The 14,920-nt window shown below is 40.6% G+C and overlaps 2 protein-coding genes across 2 annotated transcripts; one reads left to right on the top strand and one right to left on the bottom strand.

The window, feature by feature from the left end:
* Positions 1-1,393: 1,393 nt before the first annotated feature.
* LOC118404710 (neuronal acetylcholine receptor subunit alpha-9-I-like) lies at positions 1,394-6,310 on the bottom strand. Its single transcript, XM_035803976.1, has 6 exons — positions 6,131-6,310; positions 5,573-5,704; positions 5,045-5,236; positions 3,373-3,472; positions 2,694-2,851; positions 1,394-1,717 (listed from the first exon to the last, which is right to left on the bottom strand). Exons 1-6 carry the CDS (start codon positions 6,272-6,274, stop codon positions 1,541-1,543), a joined length of 903 nt encoding a protein of 300 aa, XP_035659869.1. The 5' UTR covers positions 6,275-6,310; the 3' UTR covers positions 1,394-1,540.
* Positions 6,311-9,605: 3,295 nt separating this feature from the next.
* Positions 9,606-11,645, top strand: LOC118404096 (potassium channel subfamily K member 16-like). The gene has a single exon (XM_035803058.1). The coding sequence runs from the start codon at positions 10,494-10,496 to the stop codon at positions 11,463-11,465; it is 972 nt and encodes a 323-aa protein (XP_035658951.1). The 5' UTR covers positions 9,606-10,493; the 3' UTR covers positions 11,466-11,645.
* The last annotated feature ends 3,275 nt before the right edge of the window (positions 11,646-14,920 follow it).

Here is a 14,920-nt window from a genome sequence, read left to right as displayed (position 1 = left end):
AATAAATTAGCAATATACATGATCATGACCTCTATAAGAGTAGCCTTCACAAAGTTTATGAAGAAAACAGCAAATTATGGATATGATAACTGATAATGATGAGGTCAGAAAAAAATGCTAACATAAAACCACTGCATACATTCTCCCCTTTTCGGTATTAAATGTATACAAATTATATACATACCAGATACTCCTTTTTAGCCTTCCTCAACAGGTTGTTGGCTTTCCTTTTCTACCGTGTAAAAAGAAAGTTTAAAAGTCAGCCGTAAAACAGACCATATGCAGCCAGCAAAATCCACACAGCGCCTAAATTTCTTATTAATTTGTTGGACCGTGGTTAAAACTGGTAGAGCTATTTGCAAATACATATTAGGTGACTATAGTCTGATGAACAATCATACAGATCCAAATTAACCTGCCAATTTCAAAGTTTAACCACCTAACATGACTGACAATAATCACGTCATAGTCACGTGCATGTAGACACCTATATGACGTCACAACTTATGAATAGCCACTGTTATGTTATATTGGTGACCAATAAATTCTATTATACCATCTTGACCGTATAAGATTGGTGCAATGGCCTAGTGGGTAGAGTGTTCACCTTGCATTCGGTAGGTCGTGAGTTTGATCCCCGACCGAGTCATACCAAAGACTTTAAAAATGGTACATGCTGCTCAGCACTCAGCATTTGGGAAAGAGCATGGAAGTTAAACACACACCACTACCAGGTGACTAGCCCCCTGCTGTAGTGATTGCGTAGTGTACTTGTGGCCCAGGGCTAAGGAGACAGAGATTGGTGCCGCCCTATGCACCATCAGGCGCGGGAAGGGTTTAACTTTTAATCTTGACCGTATGACGTCGAAATTTAAACGTTCTTGACCTCACCTTCCTCCAGATGAGTATCCCAAACACCAGGTGTGCGAAGATGACCAACCCTCCCAAAACCGCCATGGAGACAAGGTCAAATGTCCGGGGGTTAGGGACGGTGGACACCAGGGCGTTCTGTACGGCCACCAGACATTGGAAGATCATACACAACAGCACATACTTGTCCTAGACAAACGATAAAAATTAGAATAGATGAATTGATCAATCCAAAAATAGACACCATTTTGATACATGCTTTTGTGAGAGCACAGTGAACACTTCGGCGAAAACGTGTGTAATCTCGCACGAAAACGAGGGCCAAAAAGGACTCGGCATGTTCTCGATCGATCCTCTCGCAGCCTAAAACTTGCAAGAGAAGAGAGAGTGTAATAGTACATTCGGGAGGTTGTGAGTTCAAACCCACCTAAGAAGACTTCAAGAATGGAACTTTCTTTCTCTCCCTTCACTGTACTCGTGAGATCAAAAAAGAGTATGGAAGTTGAACACACACCGCTGCCAGTGAACGCACGGTGCCCCCTACTGTATCTTAGCTGTGTGGTCCACGGGCAATAAAAAACGTTCACGGTGAGTCGGTGACTCACTGCCCTAAACAAGATGTGAGAAAAATTTTAACCTTGACATTGTAATGTATTGTGTGAATGAACCGTTACCCTAAGGTTACACTTACCAGCAGCGTTAGGTATGAGATAGTCGGCAGGTTCTGGGAGATCATGAACTTGAAAGCCACCGAGGTGAGCAGCAGGGTGAGGCTGACACTGAGACGGGACTCAGGTTTGTCCGGAGACACGGAGAACGCCGTGAACGAAAGCGACATGATCAGGAACTGCAGGCAAAGAAAACAAAAATATGTCAATTAAATTCAATTGAGCCAAAGGTAATCTTTCACTCGTCTTCACAACAGTCAGTTTGATATTGGAAGGGATTCTAGGTTACTCACATCCTAAACTCAATACAGAGAGAAGAATAATGATTTTTCAAATGACAAAGAAGATTAGTCTGGTAGGTACTTGGAATACAAACATGACTTCAAGCTACCTTCCACATATCACTCAGGCCATGGGACCAAATTGATCTGGTCATTCTTCCTGGGGAATGTCGTAGTACAGCGGCTGCCAGAATTTTCATATTTTGCATTTTCTGATTTTGTCGGCTCGAATTCATAGCTTAACTTTAAAGGGGCATTCCACTCCACACGGGAGTGTTATTTTCCCATAGATTATTCATTTTAGGAAGTGATAACTGCATACGACTTCACATTATACGATAATTTAGTACCCAGTTGCTCCACATGCCTCAAAAGCATTCAATGTTGTAGTAAACTCCCCAAGTACCCTCTGATTGAATTAACCCTATGGCTGAATACAATGCAGAACTTTTAGGTAAGGTTACCAAACTAATTTCAGGTTCGCTAAGAAATTTCGTCTCGTTCTTGTATCCCTTGCTATCTTATGAGCAATTTGCCTTCTCGGTGTGCTCAGCGTACCTCATTTATTCCCAAAAAATCACTACGATAAACAAAGTGTCTATGTGTATAGTGAATGCATGGGTAGGGTCTGCATGGGTTTAGTGAGTGTCATTATTGTTTTATAAAACACACATTACGTAATTCATCCCAAGGTGATTCGGCTGATTATGTATTCATTACACATTATTTATTGGAAAACAAGACTCCCTTCTGGAGTGGAATGCCCCTTTAAGCTTACTTTGTACTCTAGTCTTTGTTGATGTGATGCATAGGGGGTTACACTCAAGCAAAAGATTTATTGATTGATAGATTGGTTGAATCATTGATTGATTACCATGAGTAAAGCGACGTTCCAGACGTAGAAGCCTGACTTCCTCTTGACGTGCATGGTGATGTTGTACAGGGGGAACTGCTTGTCTGAGGTGGACACGTCATTCTTAGTGACGTCATGGTCACAGAGGAGATGTCCGTACAGTTTCCACTCCTGAGAAGCTGGAAAAAGAATTTTGATAAAATCATCACCTTTTTTGTGTTTTTAGTGAGTGTCGATTGCCTTGTGGGTTATGTAATGCGTATTTAGCGCAAAAGCCAGAGATTCTTGGTTCAAATCCTATCATGGTACCAATCTTGTGCTCTTAGGAAAGGCACTTAACATGGCTTTCCTTACTCCACCCAGGTGTAAAAACGGGTATCTGGCTTCAGTTGGGGAGGTAAAAGAAAATAATGCCGTTGTCACAGTACTCCTATGGCCTTAGAAAGGGCATATCTAGTCCTTTAGTCCTAGCCTTAAGTTAAAGGCTATGTCTAAAGGACTAGATATGTTTTTACATAATTGCCTCCGATTACAGAATTTCTTTTTGTGTGTGTTAGTGGATATTAAATTTTGTGTTCTTGTGTGTCTCTGGTAGTTATTCGAATACAGTGGAGTGACAGGATGTAAGAGTGAAGTTAGTGTAAGCGAAGACTGGTAGAATGTAAAGGTCCACCCAGAGGTCACAAAATGATTTGCTTACCTGTAAAAGTGTCCGTCCGGATGGTGTCCTTGGCTCCCATGTTTTTCCGGAGCTCCACCTGGTCAATCGGCCATCTGGACCTCAACTTGATAGTCAGCTTCTAAAAACGTCATTGTCAGAAAGAAGTCAGTATTGATTATTAATTCCCAACTACTATATCTATTGACTGCAATATGATTTGTTTCAGACATATATAGAATATTGAATCTCTAAGGAAAAATATATAAAGTTTTCAATTGATTTTTCTTAATCCAATGACAAGAAGAAGAAAATGTCCACCATGTCTGTTCCTTTGAGCGGTCAGCCTTCCTCATATTGTACAACTAGCCCAATACTTCTGTCATGTGATGTCAAATCTACCAACACAGACTCCTTACAACTACTAGTATCTAATATGCTTATTTTTTCTGCCTAAACTCTTAACATGCATTGGCATAATACCGGCCGTAAGACTTATACCGGCCGATAAAAAATAATGGAATTTAAAGAGATCTACACGTGCAACAATAGTTATTTCTGAGGTATGCACACTTCAGACATCTAGGTGTCCAATACATCATTTACAAAGCATCGATTACAATGCATTCGAAGACAACAAGGCGAAAAGTTTTCAGTATCTTTTTCAGGACAGGCAGCTCGTCGTGGGACGAACACACTGTCACATTCATTGCCAGATTTGTAGATCATAATTACACATGCTCACGGCACAAGACGAACATGATTCAACAGCAATCTTGAATTTCTGTTGGTGATCGACCTACAACTCATGTAAAAGTGTGAAGAACCATTGCATAATAGCCCGGATCTACGACTGAATGGGCAAAATTGAACGTACGCAGCCATTTTCCCGCCATTTTTATATCTACGCTAGCAGTGAAGTGTTACACTGTACGTCATAGCGGTTGTGGCGGACGCAAGTTAAATGAAAATTCTTGACAGTATATGTCCGTTTTCTCATGACATTTTGTATGCTCATGCAGGTTTATGTTTTATGCATTTACTTAAAACAGAAAAGGAAGGAACATGGAGGATGTATAAAGGTACATAGCGACAGTTAATTGTGCCGTGTTTCTTCCGGCCGGTATTTTGTACCCCCTCCCAACCACGCGCCCGTTCGCCGTGTAATTCCACGGCGTGTTACAATTACGATATTACGCTTTTAGCAGGACAAGAGTGGCAGAAAAGTTACACAGAAGAAGTGGCAAGGGTAACCTATAACAGCAACATGTAACTGGAGAAAATGATGCATTGACAATTTGTCAAATCAGTATGGCTAGAGAAATCGTCGTAAACGGCCGGTATTATGATAATAGATGTTAACGCTAGTTCACCTTTATTCATTGGGTAACCTATATCCGTTGCGATTAAAAACAGGGTATTGGGGGATAATAATGATTCACTTTAATGATGAATGTTAGTTTCAAATTGCAATACTCTCATGATATTGCAGTTTAAAACTACCACCCTAGCTTCGACTTGATGTGCCTAAATATGCTGTTTTTGAAAAGCAACGGATATAGGTTACCGAACAGATGAATGTGAACTAGCATTACAAGGAGTGTCTTTGACTATCTGACCTTCTCACTGCTGCCTATATACCTCTTACGGTTACCTAAGTAAATAATTATAGCAGGCTGAAGTTTAATTAAGGTTACGATAAAAAAATGCTAACCTGGTAGTCGAAGGGAAAGTTTGCCAGCTTCATCGGCTCCTTGAAGGTTGCCTGCACCCTCCTGGTGATCTGTACGATGGGAATGTCGTCCATGTCGGACAGGATCAGGTTGTGTTTGATCTCTTCTTTATCGACCGTTACAGCGTTGAAAAGCACAATCCGTGGATCCCATTGGTCAGCCCAGTCAACCTCCTGATTTTAAAAAGAAATGAAAGTGTTAATCACATGACATTATGACGTCATGTAGTATACGCCATGTTGGTTGGTTAAAGAAACCTGATCAGTTCATGGTAATTGCTTGTCTACGACATAATGATATATGTATGAAAATAGCAAAGTTGTAGACCTAACCAATCTGTAAGTTACCTGGACATGGCATAATAGTTCAAAGGAAAAGATTTTCTACGTTCTCTATTTTAGAATTCAGTAGAGGCTTCTTGTTGTATATGTGAAAGCCAGATAAAGGCAGCTCAGCCTTTTAAGTGTGGCAATTTAAGTTTATAACATTAATTGTGTCTTGTCTCTTACCTCTCTGTCCTTCTTCCCCTTGAGCAGAGGTTCCTTGAAGTAGGCTGAGAGCCAGACTTCAGCCGAGAATGACTGCTTCACGGTGTCGATCTCTGTTAGAGAGACGATGGAAGCCTTGATGAGAACACGAACCTAGAAAGACACAGAAACATTCGTCTCCAAATGGATATACTGGCGGCAACGACAGTATCCAAGGGCTTAGTTTCTATTGGCCCCGTATAGCTAGCCCTAGCCCTAGCCCTAGCCCTAGCCCTACACCTAACCTAACCCTACAACTAACCCTAACCTAACTTAACCCTAGTCATCTAACCATAACCCTAAACCTAACCCTAACCCTAATCCTTACCGTTACCCCTTTGGAATCTGTCCTTGCCCCTGACAGATCTGCTTAGAGAATTATATCACGGTAATATCAGCCTCCTCTATGGCGATCTTCACAATAACTGACACATTACGTCTGACACGTGTGTACCACCCTCCCCTTTTTGACTAAATGATAGCAAGCATTTAATGGTCGCTTTCACTATATCAAAATTATGACATCTAAAGCAGGTGTACCTTCTTTCCGTCTGCTCGTTTTTTGTGCCAGACTTCGCTACTGCTGATCCGCTGGTTGTTCTCAATTTGTTTAAGAACGGCCAGTACGCCTCTCTCCGACGGAGTAGTAACTGCATTAAAGAATGTCAAAAAGGACAGAATCATTCAGTCTGATAGAAAGAAAATTGTTGCTTTATATTGGTTTATAAACCGTCAAGGGACAGCAAATTCAAGATAAGAATGGTTGCTTCAAACTGTAATATTTTGACAATATTGATTGAACCCACTGCATGTCGACATCCCTAAAAACAACGGATCTAGGTAATCCCCACGGATAAAAAAGAACTACTTAGTAGTAGTACATTTTGTCTCAGTTTTTGTCAGCAGGGCTTAAGCCCTTTGTAATAGCCTAGGCTTGTTGGGCAGCCCTGGCTGTGCATTCTGAACAGCCAAACCAATAAATAGATAAATAAATAAACAAAATAAAATAACTACCTTTTGGCTGAAACGGTTCCTGAGGTGGCCCTGGATAATCAGTCATCAGGAAGGTCATGTGACGTGGGTCCATCTAACAACAACAGTGAGAAAAACAAACTGCCAATCAACATCAAAATCTTTAGCAACGACTTTTAGTTTTAGGGTCAGTTTAACGCCTTTAAAAAGTCTTTTATGACATTGGTGTCAACGCTATGATGATCCTTAACCCTAACTAGAATCTATTGCTAAATACTAGGCCATTGACGTCACAGTTACGTACGTATTACCTAGGTTACGAATCAGACTCCAAATTTAGTACGTATGATTCAGTGCCTTAAGGTCTCATAACAAAGTATTTATCCGCGACCCCCGTCCCCAAAAGTAGTTCGGGTTAAAATAGTGCATCGCGGTACTTGCAAAGGCCGTATTTATTCTTCCGTGCACGACAGCGAGGTGGAATCTGTGGTGAATAGTAGAGGAATACATCGGTGTTCATACTGTATAAGTTGGATTACGTCGCTTTTTCGGCCGGCGGGAATTTGCGCCTTGATATGTTACCGGCACTTCCTGTTCGCCGCCTGCAGTTCCATGACCTCCGCTGGGGGTCAAATCAAAGTGTCTGTTATAGAAAAACGAGCCGGCAAATGCTCATCTTCAGATATTTTGTAGCTTGTACCCTCAACTTCACCATACTAAATTCTTGTGAATTGTATCTGCACCCTACTATAGGTTTTGAGTCGTCGAACCACCTCACTTTGGGGTCCTTAACCATGTAAATCCCCATACCCGAAAAACTGTGTTCTGAGACCTTAAGTTTAGAACGATGACGCATCCTATACCACCATGACTCACGTAGTGTCAATAACTTCAGGTCTTACGGTGGTGGTTTAATCCTAACACCTATCTGAAAAACTGTACTTTCTCCGCTTATATTTACCCTGTATAACCACATTTCAGTGATTATTTTGTCTCTAAGGCCATGTTGATTTGATTATATGGATGACATCCGCGCTCGCACCAATTTTCGGCCAATTCCACAAAAAAAAAAGTTTTGGACCACATAGTAAATTGTGCAAAGCAGCTGTAAAATGAGCACAAAACAAATATTCCGTAGATTGAAAAAAAAGTATCAGAAAATCGATAACTGATGCCATAGAATGGCAAAATAAATCTCAAAAGTCAAAGAATAAGATGTGAAAGGACAGAAAGAAAAAAAAGTATTTTTGGTAGGGGTTTGTACATGAACCAGTAAATTCAGGATAGGTCCCGTTCAGGTCCAGAGGATCATTTCCAGGTGGACGTGAACTTGGACCTGATTGTCTGTGGAAACTTTAGAACTGATAAATTAATACTCAAAACAATGGTAATCGGTCAATTTTGCTACAAAGGAATCTCTTTGGTGGATCATTGGACTACCACTGGCATTTTAAAATCCCATCTTCATGTAATAAAGGCTAACTGTCTCTGTACCTTTGCCTGTGGAAACTTGGTACAAGTGACTATAACCTCTACTCACTTCGCTTTTGTTGTCTTTTTGGCCCGGTAAGACCCCAAACACCCGCCAACATAGTGTGTCCATTTTGCAATTGGCGAACCCCGTTCGTCTGATTTTTTTTCAGGTCTGTTAATTTCAGATTGGTCCAATAAAAGCTCCTTGGTCCAAGAAGGAAAAAAATGTTTTGCACCCGTATGATGTACTGGTCGCAACATCTAACTGTTGGTATACCATACTATGTGTTTGTAGTCCTATGTTCAACCTTCCTGGCCACATTGATTTCATACTGAAGCCAACTTTTTTTTTTGGCCAAACTTTTTTTTTATTCGCTCGCTCGCATCAATTTTGGAGTTCCCAGAGGATGTCATCCATATAATCAAATCAACATGGCCTAACTTAGAGACAAAACTATCAAAGAAGACCATAAACCGAAAACATGCATGTCCGAGGCACTTCCGCATATTTATTAGGTCAAAGGTCACATTTAACAAGACATTAAACATTAGACAACACCTCGACTTGAGTGCCCAATTACCACATAATACAGGCATTATATTAGTCCAGACTTGCATATTATGTTGCTTAGATCTAAGAAAAGAGTAGAATACCCCATAACTTTGGCGAAGTGATCTCACGTATAACGCCACTTGTAGTACAAAGTAGTAACAAGACCTTTCCTATTTTCCGGCTCCACCCACCTCTTAAATGATCTTAAATCGTCTTAAGTCTTAAGTCAAAAGATCCTTTCGTATCAAGATAAATGTCATCATAACGACTAGAAGACGCTTTTTCTACCGTTCCAGCAAATTATCAACATGCACAAATCTAAGAAACATAACTTACGATGTGTACTAGTATCCGTCTTCCCTGTGACACCCGTACGTACACCTGTTTCTGATTCAGCTCGCTCTTTCCCAAATATGGACTGTTGCCATGGTGAAGAGCCATCTTGGGTCTTACCACTTTGGGGAGGGAGGTATGTCTACATTTCTTCTTCTTCTTCATGTGGCGGTTGGAAAATGTCTCGTCAATGAAATCTAAATCTAAATTTGGTTGGAGACAAAAAAAGATTCGAGAGTGCTGAATATTCGGCTTCATTCAGCGCTCTGCAGTTGAATTTCAATCGTCTTACTTGCCATGCCACCTTACGACTTGATGGTGCAGTGCAGTGTCATACTATTTTCCAAGTAGATGTTAGGTGGAAGATTGTAAGATCTTCCACTCTATTAATTACATCTGCTTTGAGACAGTTTCAACTGCCACTAGCACGTCACCGAAACGTACTGCGCCTGCGCGAAAAGTATAGACATGCTAAACCTTGCTAAACCCCCGGTTTACTAAAGGACCGCATTTAAGAAAGTACGTGCGTATATAAGGGTAAAATCCCGTGTGCGTTTTACATGAAACCATGTCTCTAACATATACTGTGCAACAAGCGGGATTTCAATGCAACGTTGACCAAACCAAGCCCCAAACCACCAGGGTTCGCACAGGCGCAGTACGTTTCGGTGACGTGCTGATTGGTTGGTGAGGGAGTATGATCTCTACACACATATTAAATATCCCACGATAAACAGGTGTATAATATTTCAATCATCATTTCACTCCATAATTCCCCATATTGTTGTATTGATTGTCTTTGCCACTTCTAAATAATTAATCAGATTTTCTTACCAGATAGAATTACTTCTTGAAAAAAAAGACGCCATCAGACAATAGTCGAATCATGAGATCTTAATGCTTTCGTGATGCTGAATACGATATCACCAAGGAAACAATGGCAAATACAAACTTGTTGTTTTACTTCTTTTTTATCTGGTTGGGCGAGACAGATCAATAATTCATCAGGTGAATTACTTGAAGGCAATAGCATGATTAGGTATCCAAATGTGAGTAATGAGTTTTATGAACTAATCCATTTATTCAAAGAGAAACCTTTGGGTGGCTTTTTGTGTAAAAACACACAGAAGCGTTTGAAGTACTGACGATACAAGGTGAGTCATCAACAGCTAGCAACTCCGATGTGAACAGGGGAAAGAAAGTGCGGATGAACGCTAACTACTGTGGATGCATGGGATAGAAAAATCGTCAGCGCAAATACTGCTAGTTATAGGAATCAAGGAGGCATCTGACCCAGTCATAGGAAATAGTAGAGAAACGGAACAAACAGGGAGAACCGTTGACAAAAATCGCAACAACAACAATAGCTACGAAGCGGTACCTAGGAGACTGTGGGTAGAAGAAAAAGTCGTCAACACAACTAAGAGTCAAGGAGACATTCCGTGCAAACTGTACGTACAGTAACAACACCAGGTCCTATACCACAAGGCACCCCCAAACGTGGACACAGGCCGCAACAAACAGGGAGAAACGTCGAGAAAGAAGCGCAACAGACACAGACTATACTACAATATGGCTCCTATTTCTCAAGTCATGCTGCACAAACTGAAAAACTTTGTCACCACCGGCTTACTACTGGCTTTCTTCGTGTATTTGATTTTCGGAGCCGTTATCTTTCACGCACTGGAGTCACCTGCGGAGGAAAAAATGCGTATCGAATTCTGGGAGTTCAAACGAAACCTTTCCAGAAGATGGCAGAACAGTTCACAATGTTTCAATTCTGACGAATCGTCACCTGTTGTAGTGCTCACACAGGAAGAGTTACATGGAATGCTTGATTTATTTTTTAAGGCTCAATCGTGGGGGCTGCATCCAGATAGTACCGAGGAAAAGAGTTCTCGAAAGCGGTGGGGAATGGACGGTGCGTTAGGGATTAGCGGAGCGCTGTTGACTACGATCGGGTACGGGCACTTCTCTCCGGTAACCACCGCAGGGAAAGCCTTCTGCGTAGCGTACGCAACGCTAGGGATCCCTCTAACCGCCTTAACCGTCTCAGCCATCGCCGAAAGGATGAGGAACTTTTCCCGGTTTTTGGCGAAGAAGATATCGGAAAAGCGGCCACAATGGAATCGGCAGTGGGTTGAGAGGAGTTGCAACGCCAGTCGTGTTGCTGTCGGGATGGTCGTCTTTTTCGTCATCCCTACTTGGATGGTACACATCGTGGAAGATTGGACTTACGGAGACTCTTTCTACTTCGTCTTTATTACCCTCAGTACAGTCGGTTTCGGGGACTACGTAACCGGGGAACGGATTGACAGGGAGTATTCTGTTAATCTGGTATTCTATAGGGTCTTCATCTTGCTTTGGACCGGGTTTGGAATGGCGTTTCTTGGAATGGTGTTCACAATGATGTCGAAAGCACTGAAGAAAATGAGCACAAAGGTTCATCCAACGTCCGAACAGAGTAAGACGGTGACTAGGGAAAGAATAACCAGTACTAGCACATGTACCACCGGCTCAAGTGTAAGCACTATTACAGCTTAGCTCGTAGATTTGTGGCAGCCTCATCGAGGCCTTCCACGAGCGGTGGCGGTTATTGTTGGGGGTAACGCCGATTCGTGATTGTCAACATATCAGCCAGGTGTCTGTCTGTATGTAATCATCTATCTATTTATCTATCACGTGTGTGTGTGTGCATGTGTGTGGCAAGAAGTGACTGGGAAGATGGTGTCCTTATTGAGGTCCGGCCTGCAGAAGTGACAGGAAGAAGAGTTCAGATTGAAGTGGTAAGAGAAAAAAGTATCAACAGTACCATACTTCAGAACTACATGTATGTTTGGGATGTATTCAATATCAACCTGTTTTGTTTCTGTTGCTATTTCATATGGTTACTAAATTCAATGGAACAAATGTACCATATCAATCTATACGTTTTATTCATGGAGACTTAGTGATCACTAGGTTCAGAAGAAATCAATGCACGCCTTGTTGTTTTATTGCATGATTAAGTTGCCTAGTGTGTACAGTTCAGTTAGGTTCATCTTCATTTGAGAGCCGACACCAAACTCCCCACAAGACTTTCCAATGAACAGTCCAATGTTTTAATGCTAAGTGTGTTTTGTGATTTTGGTAAAAGTGGTTTCTTTTGCGTATTCTATGAGAAAGGTATGAGAGACTGTAGTAACTGGTTTGATACAACTCTTTTGCATGTTTCCTATAGAAGTACTTTTGTCCATTGTTATTGTAAACAAATCTACTTACGTTAAGGTTGTTAATCTTTCTACATGGTAAAATCTTCCCTTTTGTTCCTAAATGTACAAACGATAGATTGGTTTTACTTTATCATATACACACATTAGTAATAATCTCTGAAAATACCAGATTAGTTACACTTTTTGATTTGCAAAGAACTAGTTCAGTGCATATAAGACCTGTGTATAGATGGGACATAATTGTTCTTTTCATTTACACTCATTTGTGAATTATTTAGCTGGAACGGATTTGTGTACGGAAGAAATGTTCATAAATTATTAATAAACCGTAATACTTTGCTTTCAGTGCAAGTGCTCATAATGTAATGTGTTTATACATATGTTAAGTATTGGATTATAAGCTAAGTATTGTAAGAGTTAGTAAGAGACATGATACTAGTCTGAAAGGAGGCAGATTAAACTTTTTTCGAGAAAAGGGCACCTTACGTCATTTGTTCCCTTAAAGGGGAGCGATGCAGCTCCCCTTTGAAATCTTAACCCGAATAAAAGATTTTATATACTAACGGTAGCTTTAGAAGTATAGTAAAAAAACTGGTCCTATAGGCCTGTACAAGTAACATACTATTAGAAGTAAGGACCACATGGTCATTGTGGCAATATCTAGTGGCAATTTAGAATACTGGTATTGATGTAAGTAGATGTGTATCAATCTTGTTTATACTTGACCAACTGTCTGCACTGACCATTTTGTTATAGTCCCTTATGCCATTGTTATCTTTGTGGCATAGATAACTAGAATTACATAGCAAGCATCAAACAAGTCATTTTGCAAATTAGTTTTTATTTACAAAACTGAACCATTGAATGATGACGCGTGAACTTATGATAAAGCCAAAACTGCTTTAACATATACTAGTAAAAAGTCTTGGTGTAATATATACTGCAAGTAATATGCTACACGTATGTCATTTGTGGCACGTTTCAGTGTCAGTTTGCAATACGTTTATCTTAGACTGGAGCATTAACACTATGAAACTTGAATGGCAGCTTAATTAAAGAAACCTTGGGAGAAATCTGCAGTTCATTCCAATGATTTAAAACTAATTGAATTTTAAATCCTAATGAAGGTCCTGTAGAAGTTTACTTTAAAGTTTAAGGATGTTTTTACGATAATAGAATCAGGATACCAGTTGACGAGAAAGACTAGTCCTACTTTACAGCTAGCTCAAGTCAAGATACAGGTATAACATAGCTGTTGACTATAATGAGTTTAAGACATGAGGTTTTGGAGTCTTCTTTCTTCTCTGGAACAAGAATCGTCAGGGTTGATCATCTTGCATCAAACACCACGACTGTAAAGGACTGTTAAGGAATGCTTCAAAACTAAGAGTAAGACATTTGTTACCTAAAAGTTGTCTCAACACATAAAAAGATTTTTTTTTATTCTGTGATCTCAGGAAACCCATGCTCAGTGCCTGTTGTGATTCTACAAAATCAAATGTGTTTTCTTGTATCAGACATGCCACTTTCATTTATAATCAGGGCTCCAAATACCACCTGCATATGCAGGTTTGTGCAGGTAAAATTGGAGCTGTGCAGGTATTTCTGGTGTCTACCTGCACCTAACCTGCACTTATCCATGTACTGGGGTTTATACATAAATGTCCTAAGGTGTAGGTGTATGTGGATTGTTATTAGCTGCTTTGAATGTTACCCACCTATTAAGATTAAATAAACATAAAACTTATTCCTCAATGATTTTAGTATGATCCATACTTTCTAAATTCAGAGTGGTGCGGGTAAATTTTGTCTGGTGCAGGTAATTTTCAATGTTACCTGCACCAGTGCAGGTATGCAGGAAAATGTATTTCGAGCCCTGATAATGTATTTGATACCCCAAATAATGTGAAAAGACAAAACCAGAGCTTTCTTGTGTACTTCATATGAATGTCTAAATGAAATGTAAATGTCCCTTTGGTTGGGATTTAAGACCCTCATTTCCTTTAACTTACCAATGAAGCTATACCTGCCTAACGGTCCCCAAATGTGACAGATTTAGGAGTCTCTTTGTAACTGATAACCCCTGTACCTGGTCTACTGCATCTACTAAGTAAGGCACGATCTACACACAGTTTTTCCCGATATCGGCGAGCCTACAACCTCTCGCCGACAGCTTTTTTTCATCGTCTAGATGGAACTACTATATCGCCATTACGATATCGGGAAATTTCTCCCGAAAGGTCCGGACCATTCGTACGATACCTTACCGATAGCTTAGCAGGGGTCCCCAACAGCTTCACGCGCGTGTAGATGCTTCCCGACTTCGGGAAGGCTCATTAGCATATAACGCCATTTGGAAAATCACGCTATATGTTTATGACTGCAAGCGCCATGGGTGTCCGGCCCCCTACGTTCTAGATCCCTCCCAACATCTCCACAGATATCGGTAAAAACTGTGTGTAGATTGGGCCTAAGTGTGCCTCCTGCCAGGATTTAAGGGCTTGGTAGTCTGTGACTGATAATGTCATCTTTCGTTACTAGTATCTTGATCTGTATCCATTGTATTTTCATGTTGGACGAAGACTAGGAAAGGTGCCACCACCTGTTCCCTCGTCCCTTCCACTTGTGTGGTGAATTCTAATAAGCAAATAAACAAATGTAGCTGCTGGCTTTATGTCACTTTCCAAAAGTAACAAATGCAATCCCTTATTTGTCTACAATCTCTAAAAAAGTGAATGCGGAAATTTTTGACCCTCAAAAAGGATACTTCTCTTGGTTCTCTTCTTG

The sequence above is a fragment of the Branchiostoma floridae genome, chromosome 17 (assembly GCF_000003815.2).
Source record: "Branchiostoma floridae strain S238N-H82 chromosome 17, Bfl_VNyyK, whole genome shotgun sequence".
Taxonomy (NCBI): Eukaryota; Metazoa; Chordata; class Leptocardii; order Amphioxiformes; family Branchiostomatidae; genus Branchiostoma; species Branchiostoma floridae.
The sequence above is the reverse complement of the archived record's forward strand: the minus strand, read 5'-3'. Positions and strand labels throughout refer to the sequence as shown.

Excerpts from the sequence above, each read along its gene's own strand:
- LOC118404096 (XM_035803058.1), top strand. The coding sequence starts at position 10,494 with ATGGCTCCTATTTCTCAAGTCATGCTGCACAAACTGAAAAACTTTGTC.
- LOC118404710 (XM_035803976.1), bottom strand. The coding sequence starts at position 6,274 with ATGATTCTGTCCTTTTTGACATTCTTTAATGCAGTTACTACTCCGTCG. Across the intron at positions 5,705-6,130 it reads AACGAGCAGACGGAAAGAAG|GTTCGTGTTCTCATCAAGGC; the intron begins GTACACCTGCTT and ends GTGTCTTTCTAG. Across the intron at positions 1,718-2,693 it reads GGAACGTCGCTTTACTCATG|TTCCTGATCATGTCGCTTTC; the intron begins GTAATCAATCAA and ends CTTTGCCTGCAG.